The sequence below is a fragment of the Mus musculus genome, chromosome 9, assembly GCF_000001635.26.
Source record: "Mus musculus strain C57BL/6J chromosome 9, GRCm38.p6 C57BL/6J".
In the NCBI taxonomy this organism is placed as follows: domain Eukaryota; kingdom Metazoa; phylum Chordata; class Mammalia; order Rodentia; family Muridae; genus Mus; species Mus musculus.
The window spans coordinates 44,686,308-44,703,598 of record NC_000075.6 but is presented as its reverse complement, the minus strand read 5'-3'; the positions used below and the strand labels follow the sequence as shown (position 1 = coordinate 44,703,598).

General features: G+C 53.0%; 1 protein-coding gene across 38 annotated transcripts in view; it reads left to right on the top strand.

The window, feature by feature from the left end:
• Phldb1 (pleckstrin homology like domain, family B, member 1) overlaps positions 1 to 17,291 on the top strand; it is a 48,941-nt gene extending 31,650 nt beyond the window's left edge. For 7 of the 38 annotated variants that reach the window (XM_030243961.1, XM_006509907.3, XM_030243977.1 and 4 more), the window contains 14 exons: positions 363 to 506; positions 1,929 to 2,096; positions 2,513 to 2,653; positions 3,903 to 4,043; positions 4,150 to 4,252; positions 4,728 to 4,772; positions 5,379 to 5,673; positions 5,757 to 5,880; positions 7,416 to 7,562; positions 9,109 to 9,225; positions 9,468 to 9,570; positions 14,897 to 14,982; positions 15,143 to 15,175; positions 15,901 to 17,291. In XM_030243961.1, coding sequence (XP_030099821.1) covers positions 363 to 506; positions 1,929 to 2,096; positions 2,513 to 2,653; positions 3,903 to 4,043; positions 4,150 to 4,252; positions 4,728 to 4,772; positions 5,379 to 5,673; positions 5,757 to 5,880; positions 7,416 to 7,562; positions 9,109 to 9,225; positions 9,468 to 9,570; positions 14,897 to 14,982; positions 15,143 to 15,175; positions 15,901 to 16,041 — 1,788 coding nt within the window. In that variant the 3' untranslated portion in view covers positions 16,042 to 17,291. The other 31 variants (XM_030243966.1, XM_030243962.1, XM_030243979.1 and 28 more) reach the window with 21 other exon arrangements.

The following is a 17,291-nucleotide window of genomic DNA, read 5'->3' as shown; positions in this document are numbered from 1 at the left end:
AGCTTTGGGACCTCACCCTGTGGCTGAGAGGCCCAGGGGCCTTGTGGAGGAGCTCTCAGTATTTAATAAGTTGTGGGACTAGGTGGACCCTACCTAGGATCCCGGGGTCTAAGGCTCCTTATCCCGGATCTCCTGATCATCTGTCTGAAGCTAGGCTTTCAGCATAGAAGTGGCCCTTGAATTGAATAGTTCTTTCCCAGACCTTTACATCTGGTGTGAGAAGTCCAGTCAGGCTGTGCCTGGTTTCCTGACTTTTATTTCCCCTTCTTAGGTCACATTGCCAAAGCAATTTAGGTCTAGGATAGGGTGGTTGAGTTAAGCGTTAGGGGTGAGACTCCCTCTCACCGTGTTTCCTCTTGTAGGCTCAGCTACTCATCTCCGAGGCCTCAGAGATAGGGCTGGAGACCAAAGCTCTGGGCCAGTCCCCAAGGTCTTCTGAGGCTGGGGCCTCCTCTGTTCTCTTAACCCCTCCTGCTTCCACTCAGCTCTGTCCCAAAGCACAAGAGGTAACCCCAGCTCACTTGCTCTGCTTCACCCGCTGCCTGTCTGCCTGCCTCTAGCTCTTCCCAGGGAGGGCTGAAGACCGTGTGGCATATCCTCGGAGAGTTTGTGTGTGCACCATGATGTCGTTCATAGCCTAGGCAGCCTGTGCAAAATAATAGCATTAATTTGCATGTGATCTGCATACCACTCTCAACTGTTCAAGAGACATTGAGCTCTCTGGCCCATCTTCCTTTTCTTTGACCTCAGAAGGTCGTCTGGCTCCGGGACTAGATGGGCAGCCTAGGGATCTCCTTTGGTGAAGGAAATGTGGATGACCAGATAATCTCAGGACTTAAGGACAGAGAGTCACAGCCCCTATGTTCCAACCTCCAGTGAAGTGGGCTGTCATCTTTCCACATACTTACCCTGAACAGTAGGCCCACTTTTAACTCTGGCACAGAGTTGCTCTCTGCTTAGGCCAGGCATGGTTCTCCAAGCTTCTCTTGCTCACGTGGTATTTCCCCTCAATGCCTCCATTCTGATGATCGTCCCCTGGGGACCTTTCCCATTCCTGGGCACTGCTTAGTACTAGTGCTTAGTGCTGCCTGTCTGTGCCCAACCTGGGATGCCCAGTGTGACAGAGGCAGATGGGGTTCTAGGGTCTGGGTCCTGCTTTTCCCTGTGCTTCTGGAAGGCTGTCGTCTCTGGGCTTCCTCAGCCCAGGGCCAATCCACAGATGGTTATATTGATTCTCTGGGCAGCAACTAAATGCTATGCTAGCCTCCAAAGCTGAGGGGGAGTGGAACTGTCCACTGTTGGTTCCGCCTACCCCTTTCAAGCCCGCTTTCCCTACAGCCTTTGTGGCCATAGTCGGCTTCTGAGCACCCTACTCCATTCTGGTCTCCGAATCAACAGGAAGTGATGAATCTAGCTTGGCACGGAGTCTGGGGTATTGACTACTTGGTTGAAATTGTTTATTTCTTCTGTCTGTCCCGCACCCTGGGCACCCAGGAGTCTGTGAGCCTGGCTGACGGTCTCCAGCTATGCTATTGCTTGGGTCTTTATGCTTCTGCCCCAGCAGGCTCCCCCAGTCCCTGCCTGACAGCAAGGTACCAGCCACAGACCGTACCCACCTATGCTCAAGGGTCTCAGTTGCCTCTCACCCTGGGTGGGGGCCGGGGCAGACAGGGTCTTGGCATTGAGGGTTGAGCATGGTTCGATTTCTTCCGTGGGACCATGGGAGCTCTTCTCAGCACCTAATGGCCTGGGAGAGACCGGCCCTGCCTCCTGATCTTCAAGGAGAGAATCTTGCTGAGAGGATGCTGGCTCTCTCCCAGGCTTGGTCTCCCTCTGTGCTCTTCCCCTCCCCCACGGTCAGGGCCATCTCTTGGGTTCTACGTCCATTAATCTTTTGTATTCCCTCCTGTGGCTGCCCTTCTCTCAAGTACGTGACGCTTGAGCAGCTAAGAGTGGTGTGGGGCACCCCACCCATGCCCCCAAGCCCTTCGCCAGGCCTGCCTTCCTGGGCTTCTGCCTCCCAGGACTTGGCTCCCATCACCTGTCTTCCTCCCATGCTGCCCTCTTCCTTCGCTTCCATCACACGTTCGTCTAAGGTTGGTGGTCTGTGTGTCCTTCCCACCCCACCCCCGACCCCTGTTCCACCACTGCTGGGGCTATGTGTTGCCCTGCTCACTGCCCTCCATGTTCTAAGCCAGCCTAGGGCTGTGTCTGACGCCTGCAGGTGCTGGCTGTGTGGCTGCTGACATAGCACAAATCTGTGCTCCTGAGCTTGTACCCTGCCTGTTTCTCTTTGCTCTCAGCACAATCGGCGCAATTGTCTCACTGTTTTTCTCTTCCTTCTCCTTATACTCTCCTCCTCCCTTCCTCCCTCCCTCAAACCTTCCATCCTATGTCCCCCGACATGGCCTCCCTCTACCTTCCCTTCCTTGCCTTCTTCCTCCTCTTCCCATCGCTCCCCTCCTCGTCTTGGCCCTTCCTCTCCATCCTTGCCTTTCCCCTGCCCCTCCAGATGGAGAAGCTGCTGCTCCCTGCTGTAGACTTAGAGCAGTGGTACCAGGAGTTGATGTCCGGGCTGGGGACTGGCCTTGCTGCAGCCTCCCCTCGCTCCTCTCCCCCGCCTTTGCCTGCCAAAGCTTCCCGTCAGCTGCAGGTAACCCTCACCGCCTGTCTTCTTCAGGTCTTGTTCTGTCTGCTCTGAGCACCCCTGCCAATCCTTCCAGCATGGTGTATACCTAGGGCCATGGGTCAGCCCAGCAGAGCAAGGAGGGTCCTTGGGGCCCAGAGACCCATGGGCAGCCATGTTGTCATTCTAGTATATTGACAAGACCTGGGTCCAAGGGGGTCAAGATCGACTGACCAATGGAAGGGAGTTTTCTCCAGAGGTGCCTACTCAGACCGGACACTTGACATGCCCTTGGGCCTGTTGCACATAGGACTAGCGTGACCTGGGGAAGCTATTTTGGTGTTCCATTCTGGTCTTCCCAGGATAACTTCCTTGGAGGCAGAGAAAAAGTATAGGTTCTCTGAAATGACAGCCCTGCAGAGTTACCTGTATGACCACTGTAACATGTGAGTCTCCAGCAAGGTGCTGACTGTCGCGGGCAGGGGTACTTGTGAACTCTTCCACCAAATTCTGTCGCCCGACATGCCTTAGTGCCTATAATCCCACCTTCAAAATTCGTTCTTCCGTGAAGGAGCTGTATCTCTGAGCCCATAGCCTCAGCTTAATCCTCCCCTCCAGGGAGATTCCGATTCATGTAACACACGTGGTACCTCTGCTGGATGGAGGCTTGGACAGGTTCTGATGCGTGCCTTGGAGGTAGATGGTGTTCTTCTCGCTCAGTATAGAGATCAAAGGCTAAGGCATGGAGGGGAGAAGGTGCTCTGACCTGTGCTGCTCAGGTGGAGACTCAGAGCTCCTGACTCCAAAGAGCAGAGTCACCACATGTCGACGCTGAGAGGGAGTATGGCAGTTACTTGTCTAGCTCTGCCTTTGCCTTTACAGATGAGAAAGCCCGGATGCAGGGTAGGGAGGTGTGTGGCTCAAGGCCACTCAGTCTGCTAATAACTGACATGCAACTAGGAGCCTGGCCTCCACGTAGCCTCCTTCACAGCTCTGCCCAGCTGACACTAACTTCTTGCATGGGTCAGTTAACAGGTCCAGGATTGGGCTGGAGACTGGCTCATGGAGGAAAGGCCAGGAAAGGAAGCTTGGCGGTTGGCCAGTAGCATTTGCCCACTGTTCTTGCTCGGGAAGCTCAATCCTACTGTCTGCTAGAGACAGGAGGTCGTAGGCCCTGGGCCAGGGTAGTACCTTGGATCACAGCTGGGTTAGGTGCTGTGACATGGCAGCCAGTGGGGAAGCTGGGGGGTTACTGGGCAGTATCTTTCTCCTCCAGGTTTACCGCTCCAAGATGGATAGTGATGCGGCCAGCCCCCTGCCCAGGACCCGTAGCGGCCCTCTCCCCTCCTCCTCAGGCTCCTCCTCCTCCTCTTCACAGCTCAGCGTGGCTACCCTGGGCCGTAGTCCTTCCCCAAAGGTCTGGGGATATGGGTGATGGTGGGGATGGAGGTAGCCATGTTGGGCAAAGGCTAAGAGGGGTCTGGTGAGCCCCAATACCAGTGCTCTCGTACATCCCTACCCAGAGTGCTCTGCTCGCCCAGAATGGCACCAGTAGCCTTCCTCGCAACCTGGCAGCCACACTGCAGGACATTGAGACCAAGCGCCAGCTGGCCCTACAGCAAAAGGGTAAGTGGCTGTAACGCCAGCCTGTCCCTGCCTCTGTCCCCTGGGCTGATCCTTTGTCACCTCATGCATGTTCGGCCCTCTCGCGGGATATCTTTCCTGCTACTGGGATCTGGGCAAGAGTAGAAGGGATTAGATCTCATAAAGATCTTTCTGGGACTTTTCAGAAGACCCCAGGATGGGATGAAGGGTCCGGGGGGAGGGTGGTGGTGTTGCCTGTGACATCTCAAAGGGCCCATCCAATAAGGGAAAGTCTTGGTTGACCAAGTAGGGTAGACTTTGTAAGCAGAGGGGCAGGGGCAGGTGTGATGTTGTGATCTTCAGAAGTGGTTTCCCGTAACACCGGCTCTTCAGACAGGAGTCCTATGGCTATGTGTTTCACTTGTTTTGAAAGCCCATGTCTATGCCTCTCTCTCCTCTTACCCCCTCTGTGTCTCTCTCCTGCACCCTCTTCCCTGGGCCCCCACACACACACCAGTCGAGTTACCTCCTGCCGAGCCCCTCCCACCTGAAGACCCAGCAGGTAGAGCATTGGTTCAGGACATTGCTTTGGCCAGACAGCCCCTGCCCTGACATTAGCATGATGCGTTCTGCCCAGGCTCTGCTGCCTGCCAGCATAGCCCTGGGCCTCTCTGGGCTGGGGTGCCTGGCTGTCTTCACCTCCAGCTCACCTCCCCTCTTGCCCGTCTTGCTCCCAGTCTCCTTCTCTCCTTGCCCATCCCTCCTGCTCTGGCTGTATTCGCTTCTGCACTGTTCAAGGGTTCCCACCAGCTCCCCTCCTCCCTCCCCAGGAGATGTGGTGGGTGCATGTGCCCTGCTCATCTGTACAGGCCTCAGCCAAAAGCTGGTACCGCTGACTGGCCTGCTGCCTGGGCACAGCTAGGGCAGTTCTGGTGTGCTAAGGATGGAGAAAGAGGCCTGAAGTCAGACGGCAGACACTGGCCTGCACAACTGCATAGTTGGTAGGGCCACGGTCTGGAGCTGTGGGAGCTACGTGGAAGCTGTGGGGGCAGGGGCTGCTCCGCATTAGCCTCTTCCTGCTTGCCTCCTCTCTCTGTCTGTGATGTTCCAGTGTCCCCTTCCCTGGTGAGTGAGGAGCCCTCTGTGACTCCCACTGTCCCCCCTGCAGGACACCAAGTGATCGAGGAGCAACGGAGGAGACTGGCGGAGCTGAAGCAGAAGGCGGCGGCAGAGGCTCAGTGCCAGTGGGATGCCTTGCATGGTGCAGGGCCCTTTTCAGCAGGCCCTTCAGGCTTCCCTGCACTCATGCATCATTCCATCCTGCATCACCTGCCAGCTGGCCGGGAGCGTGGAGAGGAGGGCGAGCACGCTTACGACACCCTGAGCCTGGAGAGTTCAGACAGCATGGAGACCAGCATCTCTACAGGCGGCAACTCTGCCTGTTCCCCGGACAACATGTCCAGGTGCCTCCTACCTCCAGCCCTCCGCTTCTGCCCGATACGCCTGAGCCCTCCTGACACGCTCTTTGTTCCCCTTCCCTTCCTAGCGCCAGTGGTCTGGACATGGGCAAGATCGAGGAAATGGAGAAGATGCTAAAGGAAGCTCACGCAGAGAAGAGCCGGCTCATGGAGTCCAGGGTGAGGCTGACTGGAGCCAGGAGGCAGCAGGTGGTGAGCACAGAGCTGCCCTCCGCCTTCCAGTGCCTGCACTCTACCCCAAAAAGCCCTTCCACCCTCGTTAGTTATACAGTGAAAAGTTTGCATCTCTCAGATGTGGCATGGGACACTTGGGCAGGCTACAGCGTCCCAACCCTGTGGGGCATAAGGTAGTTGTCACTTTGTTTAGGGTAGCTGGGGCTAAACAAAGAGGAATCTAGGTTTATCCTGGGCACAGGTAGGCAGAAGAAATCAGAGCCTGGGTGGCAAGATAAAGAAGAGGTTTGTAGAAGCCGTCCTAGCCTGCATTTCACTTCCTCCCTCCCTCCCTGAAATGGTGGTCTTGCTGGCCTCAAACTTCTGATTGAGCAATGCCTTAAAAAGAAAAAAAAAAAAATCTGTACCTGCCAAATATGGTCACGGACCCCTTTGAGAGGCAGAGTTGGGAAGATCTCATGTGAGTTCAAGGTTAGCCAGGGCTACACAGGGAAACCCTGTCTCAAAAAGCCAAAACCAACAACCAAGTAACAATAAGCTCTCAGTCCTTGATTGAAAAGCAGTAAGTAGAATCCAGGAATCAGGGGTTTTAAACAAAAAAGAAGGAGGAACTGCCCATATGGATGGAGAACCAGCTAAAAAAGAAGGCTCTGTGCTTCATGAAATCAAGACAAATCTGTAAGCCTCCCCTGGAGGGAAAGCAGGAGATGAGCTGGGTTTTAAGCTGTGGCAAACTAGTGCAGAGACCTCCATTAAGACACACAAAGTTCAGCTGTAACATCTGTCATTGTTTGCCCATTAAGTTTGAAACTCAACAATAAATGTTAGATGTAGAGTTCTTGAGAGCCTTAATTAAGTCAGTGACTGGGCAAGGACTGTACCAGCTATCAAAAATGGTGGCTGAATAGTGCCTATGAGCCTGGGGCTGGAGAGATGGCTCAGCAGTTAAGTGGGCTTGCTCTTCTTGCAGAGGACCCAAGTTTGCGTCCCAGCACCAACGTCACAGTTGATTGTGACTCCAGGTCCAGGGGATCTGACAGCCCCTTCTGTGGATACACACACATACACACATAAACAAAAATATGATAATTTCTTTTTAAGTTATAACTGGGTGTGATGGTGTGTACACTGTTAATCCCAGCACATGGGAAGCAGAGGTGGGCAGATCTCTGAGTTCCAGGCCAGCCTGGTTACATAGAGAGTTCGAGGCCAGCCAGAGTTCATGAGACCCTGTCTCATTAAAAGAAAGTTATATAAGACCCACTTTATTGCGTGCTATTTTTGTGCTGGAATCTGATGGTGTATCTGGGTTCTTTGGGTTTTTACCCCCTCCCAGAGCAGAAATGTTGAAGCCCATTTTTCTAATAAGGTAGTTGAGGCTTAGAAAGTCTAAGGGAGTTTGTAGGATGGCAGCCCATAGATGGGTGACAGAGCCCGGGAGAGGGTAACAAGCCTTTGAGGATCTGCTTGCTCGGCCAGGCCATTGTCCAGGGTTGGTGGCCTCTGCAGCTCTGGCCAGGCTTGAGGGCACTGAGACCTGGCTTTCTGGTCAGGAGCGGGAGATGGAGCTTCGGAGGCAGGCCCTGGAGGAGGAACGGAGGAGGCGGGAGCAAGTGGAGCGGCGGCTGCAGAGTGAGAGCGCCCGCAGGCAGCAGCTGGTGGAGAAAGAAGTCAAGCTCCGGGAAAAGCAGTTCTCCCAGGTGAGTGGTGGTGGGTGATGTGACCATGCTCGGCTTGATGATGAGGGATATGAAGGAGGCGGGATGTCCCAAGCTCCTCTGCTGCACTGTGGAACCTGTCCTCAAGAAAAGATGGCTGTGGGCTTAGCACAGACAGAATTCTACTTGAAACTCATTGAACAACGAAATCTCTCGTTGTTCAAACCCGGACCTTCCCTGGGATATCTGAGCAGAGGGTGTGAGAAAGGCAGCTGGCCAAGGACATCCATCCACCTGTGTCCCTGACTGGTCACTGACTGAGAACTACAGGACTCAGCCAAGCCATTTCTTCTTGGTCTCCATAGTCTTTCCCAGGCTGAGGTCTTCCGGGATCTCCAACAACCACAGTTCTCTCATCTTTCTGAGATGCTACAGCACAAAACATAAGGAATTGGACCTCATTCTAGCCTTTGATAGATAATTAACAATCAGAAGCTAGGCAGGGAGGTAGTTGCCTTTAATCCTAGGACTCTGTAAGCAGAGGCAAGTGGATCACTATGAGTTCAAAGCCATCCTGGTCTACATAGTGAGTTACAGGACAGCCAGAGCTATATGGGACCTTGTGTCAAAAAACAAAAACACAGATAGAAAGGAAAGATACTCCCAGTGCGGCTGGGGAAATGGCTCAGCTGTTAAATGCATTTACTATTTTTGGGGAGGACTTAAGTTTGGTTCCCCAAAATCATACAGTGGCTCACAACCATCTGTTGCTCTAGTTCCAGGGGATCCTATCCTAGTGCCCCTCTGGCCTCGGTAGGCATACCCCAGTGTAGTATACAGCAGGTACACACTAATGCGCATAAAATGAAAATAAAATTTTAAAAAATCCTTCTAGAGTTTTACCTCAGAGGTCTGACCTTTATCAGAGGTCAGGTTCCTTTTTCCTGTCCCGGCTCCTAGCACCCCTCAGACCCCCTTCTCCTGCCTCTGTCTTTGAGGCTAGGCCCTGGTATGAGAGGGAACGGGGTCGAGCCATCCTTGCATCTCTTTGCAAGTGTACATTTCGTGTTTAAGTAATTTGTGACACTGTAAGAGTACATGACAGTTCAAGGTCTTTCTGGAAAGGCAAGAGTAGAAAGATTAATTTAAGTTGATGGAGAATCCTCATTAGTAACAGAGGCAGAGCGGACCTTAGTGTTTGTCTAGTTTATAGCCAGAAACCAGAAGACTGTGACCCAAAGTCACTGAGCTTACAATAGGTTCCCCTGACTCTCTTACCTCTCTATTAATTATAGTATGTATTTGGTGTATATGGGGGGAGAGGCTGGTGAGAGGTCAGAGAACAACTTGTCAGATTGTCTCCTATCATATGGGTCATAGCAATCCAATTCAGGCCATCTGGCTGGGCAGCGGGCTCCTGTACCCACTGAACCATCCTGCCAGCTATGTTCATTGGTCTTTCGATGCAGGGTCTTGAGAAGGGGGTGCTGTGACATTGGGGGAGGGTCAGGACTGAAGCAGAGGAACAAGAACAAGTGAACCAGGAGAAAGGAAAAATAACTCTGCTGTCCCTGCGCTTGCCCCTCAGGCACGGCCTCTTACACGTTACCTTCCCAACCGGAAGGAGGACTTTGATCTGAAGACCCACATAGAGTCATCAGGCCACGGGGTGGACACCTGCCTACATGTGGTGCTTAGCAGCAAGGTACCAGACCTATGTGGCTTGGGGTGAGGGTGGGGGGCATTACTCATAGTCAGATCCTATTCAGAAGCACCCCCGGGGACCTTGGGATGGCCTCAGTCTGTCCCAACATTGTCAGTACTGTCTCAGTACTTTTCAGTGCTAGCCAGGGATAGCCTCTGGAAATGCAGACACAGGCGGGTGGCTAAAGGAGACAAGCTCAGAGCTCCATGTTCACTTACTTCTTTGCCGTTGCTCCCCACCAGGTGTGCCGTGGCTACCTGATCAAGATGGGTGGCAAGATTAAATCGTGGAAGAAGCGCTGGTTTGTCTTTGATCGGCTGAAGCGCACCCTTTCCTATTACGTGGGTGAGTTCCCACAGGCTGCCCTTGAGCCTGTCAGGGAGGGGGCTCCTGGGTTCCAACAGCTGGATTGTCTGGTCTGCTAGAAGGAAGCCAAGCTTCCAAGTAGAGGGCCAGAGGCTCTAATGGGCTTTGGCTTCCCACGCCTGAAAATGTACAGAGTGCACCCGATTCGCATTGGTTTGTTCTTCATTCATTCATTCATTCATTTGTTCGATCATTCATTCATTCATTCATTCATTCTGTGGTGGTGTTGAGTATCTCATAAACTCCAGTTCCTGTTTTAGACTCTAGAGACAACTAAGTGGTCATGCCTTCTCCCTTGGTGCATATGGTCAGGAAGTTGGATGCTAAGCAGAGAGTTAAAGTAAATACAGTGAGTGAGTTTGCTGACAGGAGATACCCTGATGCTGGGCTTCGGACTGCCCCTTAGTCTCCCTCAGAGACCTCGAGGTAATCGCTTGAGCAGTTTCAGGGACTCTCGGGACAGTCCAGGAACCAGGAAACTTATTTACGATGCTCTTCTTCATCCAGTCTCTGGCGTAGACTCCTGTCCCGGAATACCTTCAGCCTTTCCCATTAGATCCCGAGGTTCTGGGTGGCCCTCTAATCAGCCAAGGCTCAACGGTGCAGTGATCGGCAGTCCTCCATATGCACCACATGAACTCGCTGTGCACTGCGGGTTGGCTGTCTCTGAGGCACAGTGCGACTTTCTGGAACGTTACTGGGCGTGTTGGCAGAGCCAAGAGAGTTCTGAGGCGCTTTGCTTTGACATTAAGAGTCTCAGCGGGGAGGTAATGTGTGACACATTTGCCTACCAGTCACTCAGCCCCGCCACCTGCAAAGCTGGGGAAAACAGCCCTACCTACCAAGAGCCTGGAAAGGGGAGGGCTTCCAGGTCATGAATGCCCAGGCCCAGGGCCTTGCTTGCACCTCTTGACTTTCTGCCCTTTTAAGAAGCCTTCCCCAGCCGGGTGTGGTGGTGCATGCCTTTAATCCCAGCACTTGGGAGGCAGAGGCAGGTGGATTTCTGTAAGTTTGAGGCCAGCCTGGTCTACAGAGTGAGTTCCAGGACAGCCAGGACTACACAGAGAAACCCTGTCTCAAAAAAAAAAAAAAAAAAAAAGGAGAAGCCTTCCCCAGTCGACATGGGTCCTGGATGTGGAGAGACACAAGCCTGAGTGTAGCTAGAGGGACGTTGTCAGCCTGAGAAGCAGAGCCACTTCAGACACACTGGGGCTGAGATGCGTCTAGCTAGGTCCAGGGAAAAGGTTAGGCTGGGAGGCAGACCCTAGTTGAAAGTCTTGGCGTAATAATTATAGGAAATTCAGGGCCTGTCCATCAGACACTTGAACGGTTGGTACTCTGGATGCATCGGCTCATCTAATTTTTGCCAAAAGCGCTATATTGACACCTCCGTTACGTATAACGAGTTTAACAGGGCTCAGAAAGCCTTTGCCCACAGTCTCTCAGCAAGGACAAGGCCGAGGAGAGGGGAGGAGCAGCCACGAGTGGAGAAGAGGCAGGATAGAAAGCAGCAGAGGCAGAAAAGGAAGCAGGAAGCTGGCTCTGACTGTGCGCCAGGTGCTGGGCTGGCGCTTGGCAAAGGCAATCTTGGTTCATGCCTGTGAAACAAAGGAGACCACGTTTAGACGAGGAGCGGAAACAGAAGGAAGCCAGCCAAGGGAACAGACATTTGTAAGCCCAAGGTGTCACCAGCCATGATAGATACCACCAGAGGGTCAAGCAGGATGTGGCCCAAAGGCCATTTGACTCCGGGTCTGAGATTTGTGGAGAGAAGGGTTTCCACCATGCAAGCAGGCAGAAGTCAGATTGCACAAGACCAAGGATAGGTGGGCGGGACAGAGTGTACGAAGGTTGCTGTTTCCCTGTTACTATTTCCAGGGAAAGAAGAAGGGGGGCAGAGCACAATACCACTGGAGGATGGCCAGGAGGAAATGCTGAGATGGGTTTAGGGCTACACCAGGACCTGGGTGTGGCTTGCCGGTTGGACCCGCGCCCTCCTCCTTCCTACAACAGGAAAGCACATTAGATTAGCGTGGGTAAACCCCTCCAGGCGCTCACCTTACCTGGAACCGTTCCCACCCTCCTCAGCACTCCGGCAGTCATCCCTGCCTTGCTGTGTGACATCAGCCCGGAGTGTAATGCTGTAGTGACAGATGCCGAGTTCCGTGCCAGACTATGCTGGGTGCTCTGAATGGGCTCTTGCTTTTCACACCTCTTCCTTCCCTCAGATGTGGCAGAGTACTCCTGAGCTCCAAGCCACGCTGGCAAGCAACTAGGCTGTGTGCCTGTACCTCCTCGCCACGTTGTAACTTCCTAGCACAAGAGCCTAGGATCCCTTTGCAGGTGTCAGTTCCTAGGACTCAGTCATCCTGCCACGAGCAAGCGAGCGCCTGTTCTGTGCCTGGCACATAGCTGTTGCCGTTGGAGGAGGATATAGGTGTGGATGACAGAGGTTCACATTGAGTGTTGCAAGCTCTGTGCTGAGAATCTGTGGTGTCTGTTGCAGTGGCCCGCAGTGGATCTTGGTTAGGAGTTTGTGGACAGGAGGGAGATGGCCCTGGGGTGTGAAGAGCTGGGTTGCTAAGGGGACAGTGAGAATCTCAAGAGACTCCACCTAATTCAGTGTGGGGGAGGCTGCGAGGCAAGGATGTGTTGGCGGCAGTGTGAGCCAGGCACACACAGGCAGCTGGTTCCCCAAAGAGGAACCATCAGAGAAGGTTTTAAAACCCATTCCTCAACACCAGGTCAGGTGAGAGGCAGGGCTAGAGGCTAGGACAGGACCTTCAGGAGGCCGGAGGGAGGAGGGAACTGGGCCTGAAGTAACCCGGAGTGTGGGGAGTGGAGAGGGACCCATGAGAGGAGCTTACTGGTAGCTGTCACTTCTGAATTCAGTGGTTAGTATCATCCTCTCCTGGAGCTGGTGGCTGAGGGTGGCAGTTGTACCATGTGATCGGTGTTTGTAGTGGCCTGTTTCCCTTCCTCCACACCCAGTGTTCACCTCTGCTCTGACGGCTCCCCTCCCCCTCCCTCTCCCCCTCCCATTCCCTTCCCCTCCTCCCTGACCTTGAATGTTGTGTGCAATGTATATGCTCTATGCTGTTCACATGAAGGGAGTAGAATGGCCTAAAGAGCCCAGTAGGAATCAGTGTACGGCAGTTCTTCTTAGCCCCGCCCCTCAGAGGTGGGGCAAACCCCGCCCACCACGGAGCTAGCACTACATGCATCCCCAGCTCTGTGGCTGCTTCCTTCTGTGTTTTGTTTAGTTTGGTTTTTCGTTTTGTTTTAGGTTTTCCTTTTTGAGACAGACTTTCACATAGCCCAGGTTGGCCTTGAATTTGCTATGGTAATGGTAACCCGTGAACTGCTGATCTTCCTGCCTCTACTTCCCAAGTTCTGAAATTGTGTGTGTGTGTGTGTGTGTGTGTGTGTGTGTGTGTGTGTGTGTGTGCACGCACCCGTCTGGTTCTCGAGTTGTCTGAAGTGGGAGCTCTTCAACGCTGAGCAGCCCCAAGCCCTACCATGCCGGGGTTGTGTGATGTTAGGAGCCCAGGGCTTCATGTGTGCTAGGCAAGCAAGCAGCCAACTGAGTTTTACTCCTGCCTTCCTTATTTTCTTGAATAACACGAGATTCATATCTGTATAGTTCAAAATCAAAACATAAAAAGTTTACTTTGAGAAATAAGTCACCACCAAGCACAGGTAACATAAATTTTGTTTTGTTTTGTTTGGTTTTTTTTGTTGTTGTTGTTGTTTTGTTTTTCGAGACAGGGTTTCTCTGTATAGCTCTGGCTGTCTTGGAACTCACTCTGTAGACCAGGCTGGCCTCGAACTCAGAAATCCGCCTGTCTCTGCCTCCCGAGTGCTGGGATTAAAGGCATGTGCCACCATGCGAGGCTAACTTTTTTTTTTTTAAGTGAGACACTGTTTCTTGTATCCCACATTGGCCTAAAGCTCACTGTGTAGTCAGAACTGGTCTTGAACTCCTTATCCTAAAACACTAGGTTTATTGATGTGCACACACTCAGATGAACAACGTTCGTATCCCCAGTGGCAGCTAACACATTCTCCTGGTTGCCTCTTAGGTATCTTAGCAGTCTTTCTGTTTCCAGGACATCTATGAATGTATACGGACATTGGTGCATTTTATAGAGTCACCCCCACGCCTCTACGCCTGTCGGTTGTTTCTTGGGGCTGGAGCAATGGCTTAGTGGCTAAAAGAGCACCCGAGGGTCAGACATGAGGATCTGAGTGCAGGTCACAGGACTCCTTAGGCCTGGTACATCCCTGCTGCCCCAGCGCTGTGACAGAGGGAGATGGGGAGTGCTGGGGATTGCTGGGAACCAACCTAGCCTGGGGTCGACGAGAGACCCTATCTCAAGAGAATATGGTAGAGAGTGACACCCTCTCCCAGCCTCTTGAGTGTGTGTATGCACATGTGTGGGCGTGCACATCCTCACACATACACATACATACCACATACACACATTCTGTATCATCTTACATAACAGCAACCATGTAATATTCCATTGTGTGGCACTAATTTATTAACTCATCTCTGCTTGAGGGATATTAGTGTTGCCTACACAAAGCTGTGGCAACCGTTGTAAATCTGTTCCTTTATGTAAGTCGGATAAATGATTTCTGTTGTTCGCTTGTTTCTTGACACAAGGTCTCAGTATGTAGCTCTGTCTGACCTGGAACTTACTAGGTAGACCAGGCTAGTCAAGCTACCTGCCTCTGCCTCCTGAGTGCTGAGATCAAAGTCTTTCTAATCTATTTATTATTTGTATTTATGTTAAAATGTATTTATTTTAGAGATATGTAATATGTCATTTAGGCAGGCCAGGAGCTCAAAACCATCCTGCCTTTGTCTTAGCAAACTGCTAGGATGCCAGGTGCCTACTTTTTTTTTTTTTAAGATTTATTTATTTTATATATGTGAGTACACTATAGCTGTCTTCAGCTGGGATTTGAACTCAGAACCTCTGGAAGAGCAGTCTGTGCTCTTAGCCACTGAGCCATCTCTCCAGCTCCCAGGTGCCTGTTTTAATCAATGAGGTCAGGTTATCCGTGTGAGCCTCACTAGCTCTGCGCCCAGCTGTCATGGTTCTAGCGATTCTGTCTTACGGTGGTCGATCACATCTCAGCAGAGTTGTGATTCGAATCATCCCTGCCGTCAGGCTCCCCTTTAGACTTGGAGTCCTGTAAGCCATTCCCCAGATGAGGACGTGAGCTCTGACTCAGACGCCGCCATGCTGGGATGCTGGGTCCGGCTCAGCCCATCCCTCCCCTCCTTTCTTTGCAGACAAACATGAGACGAAGCTGAAGGGGGTCATCTATTTCCAGGCCATCGAGGAAGTGTACTATGACCACCTGCGCAGCGCAGCCAAGGTGAGGCAGGGAGGACCAGAGTGTGGCTGCAGGAATACCACCAGGCAGGGGTGTCGTGAGCACAGAGGCTTCGAGCCCGTCCTCTGCCCCGACTCCGGCTCTGCTTCACACTCCCTCTCTTTACCGTTTGTCTCTTCCTTTCTTCCTCCTCCCCTCCCAGAAAAGGTTTTTCCACTTCACCATGGTGACTAAGGTACCCCCAACCCCACATGCCAGTAACCAGAGCTCCTCATATTAACAGTTCCTGTGCCTTTTGGCCCCTGACCGCTGACTCCCTCCATCCCTCTAACTTGTTCCAGGCCAGCGAGAAGAGCAAGAAGTGCCTGTTGAAAGAAGCGCACTTGTTGCCTTCCTCTCTGGCTAGGACAGCTGGTGTAGCCCCCAGGGCAGGGACAGTACAGATGGGAGCTACGGGGCGGCTGCGGGGAAGTGCAGACACTTGATTGGAGAGGGGCGATTGATAGAAGGTGACCTTGGAGGCTGAGCCAGCTCGCCATACGCAAATTGCCCTCTCTTGCCAGCCCTTAGACCTCACCTAACCCTGACCTATGCCCTCTGGGGTCTGGCCCACCATCCTACTGAAAGCCTTCTTCTGCCTCCTTTTGGCTTAGAGGAGAATCTGGTTCTCATTGGGACAGCCCTTGTGACAGATTCTTTTGTATTAACTTTGGAACTGAGGTATGCCCCTGTTGGAACTGAGAGGTATCCCCCTCTTGGGGTTGTGAGGGTTTAGAGAGCCTAGTACTGCCGTGTGTTAGAATGCAAACCTATGGACTCTTGGGGACCGGGGTCTGGCCTGTTTGAGACTCGGCCTTAAATTCAGGGCTACCTGGGGACTTTGAGGAGAAAGTGCAGATGAGTGAACAGAACGTTCTAGGCATGGAGTCTCATCTTAGCACTTCCTGTCTTGCCTTCCAGAGTCCGAATCCGGCCCTCACCTTCTGTGTGAAGACCCATGACCGGTTGTACTACATGGTGGCCCCGTCTGCAGAGGCCATGCGCATCTGGATGGATGTCATCGTCACGGGGGCCGAGGGCTACACTCAATTCATGAACTAACTACCCTGCACCTCCTGGGTTCCCCAGCTCAGCCCCAGGACTCCGTGCCCTGCCACCTGCCACTCTGCTTGTCCCTGGGGACAGTGGCACATTGGGCACGGGGCTGCAAAGGATCGGGATGTAGTTGAGTACCTCGGGGCTTTTGTGCAAGAAGACAAATTGTGTTATGAGGAGTTTGGTGCTTGGGAATTGAGCTCCAGTCCCTAAAGAGCCAGCAGAGAGGAAAGGAAGAGGGAGAGGCCTTGTCGGTCCTGGGAGTCCAGAAGTTCAGGTTCCCTCCTGGGTCCAGCAGGCTGAAGAGGCTGCTGAGCTGCGCTCTCGGCTCTGTCCCGGCACCCACCCACCCCAGCTTGTTTTCTCTTTGTAAAGGACAAACTATGGTACCAGAATCTGCCAAAGATCCCCTTCTCATCTCATCCCCTCTGCAGGGGCTGGGAGGGGTCCTGAGCAGAGCCACGTGCAGAGCTGGGGAGCGGCTCAGGCCCCAACCCCATCTGCCTCCTCCTCTTCTTCCTCTTCCTCCTCCTCCCACCTCCCACTTGTCACTACTCAGCTCAAGGACCAGAGACCTCAAGTGTCACTTTCGAGGTCCAGCCCCATCATCCTGTTACAAGCCCGTCATCCTTGTCTCCATGGTGACCGCTTCATCACCATGGTTACACACTAATTGCCATGGCCACTCTGTGGCTTTGCCCACTGCTTCTGGCTGTGGGCCACATGAGGGTACGTGCCATCATCTCTCCAACCCAGGCCTGGGGGCATGTCACATGGTGGGAGGAGATGGAATTCCTCCCGGCTGCAGTGTGTCTCCAGCCCCCAGCCCAGCCCCTCTCCCTTTTACTGTGCCTTGCTTAGAGCCAGAAGGGATGATGTCCTGGGATCCAAGACCAGAGGGACAGCATCACTGAGGGGAGAGGAAGCTGAGAGGTCTGCCCTCCCATTCTAACAGGACTAGTTCCCAGTGAGGAACAAGGGTAGCTCAGAGTGCCTGCAAAGAAGCCTGAGTTGGGGCTGGGGCGGGCAGAAGCAGAGGCCCTGAGCTGTGGTAATCTCCCTTCAGTTTCCCAAAGGTGATGGGAAAGGAGAACGGAGGATAAGTCTCCAGCTGGCTGGCCTCAGCCTTGCGCCTTAACACTAAGCCACCTTCCCTGCCCTCCCCAGCACTGGGCCCTTAGTTGCTGGGCCTGGTTGGGTGTTTTGCAGTATTTGTAAGCATTTCAGCAGAACAATAAAAGCATTTTGACTATGTA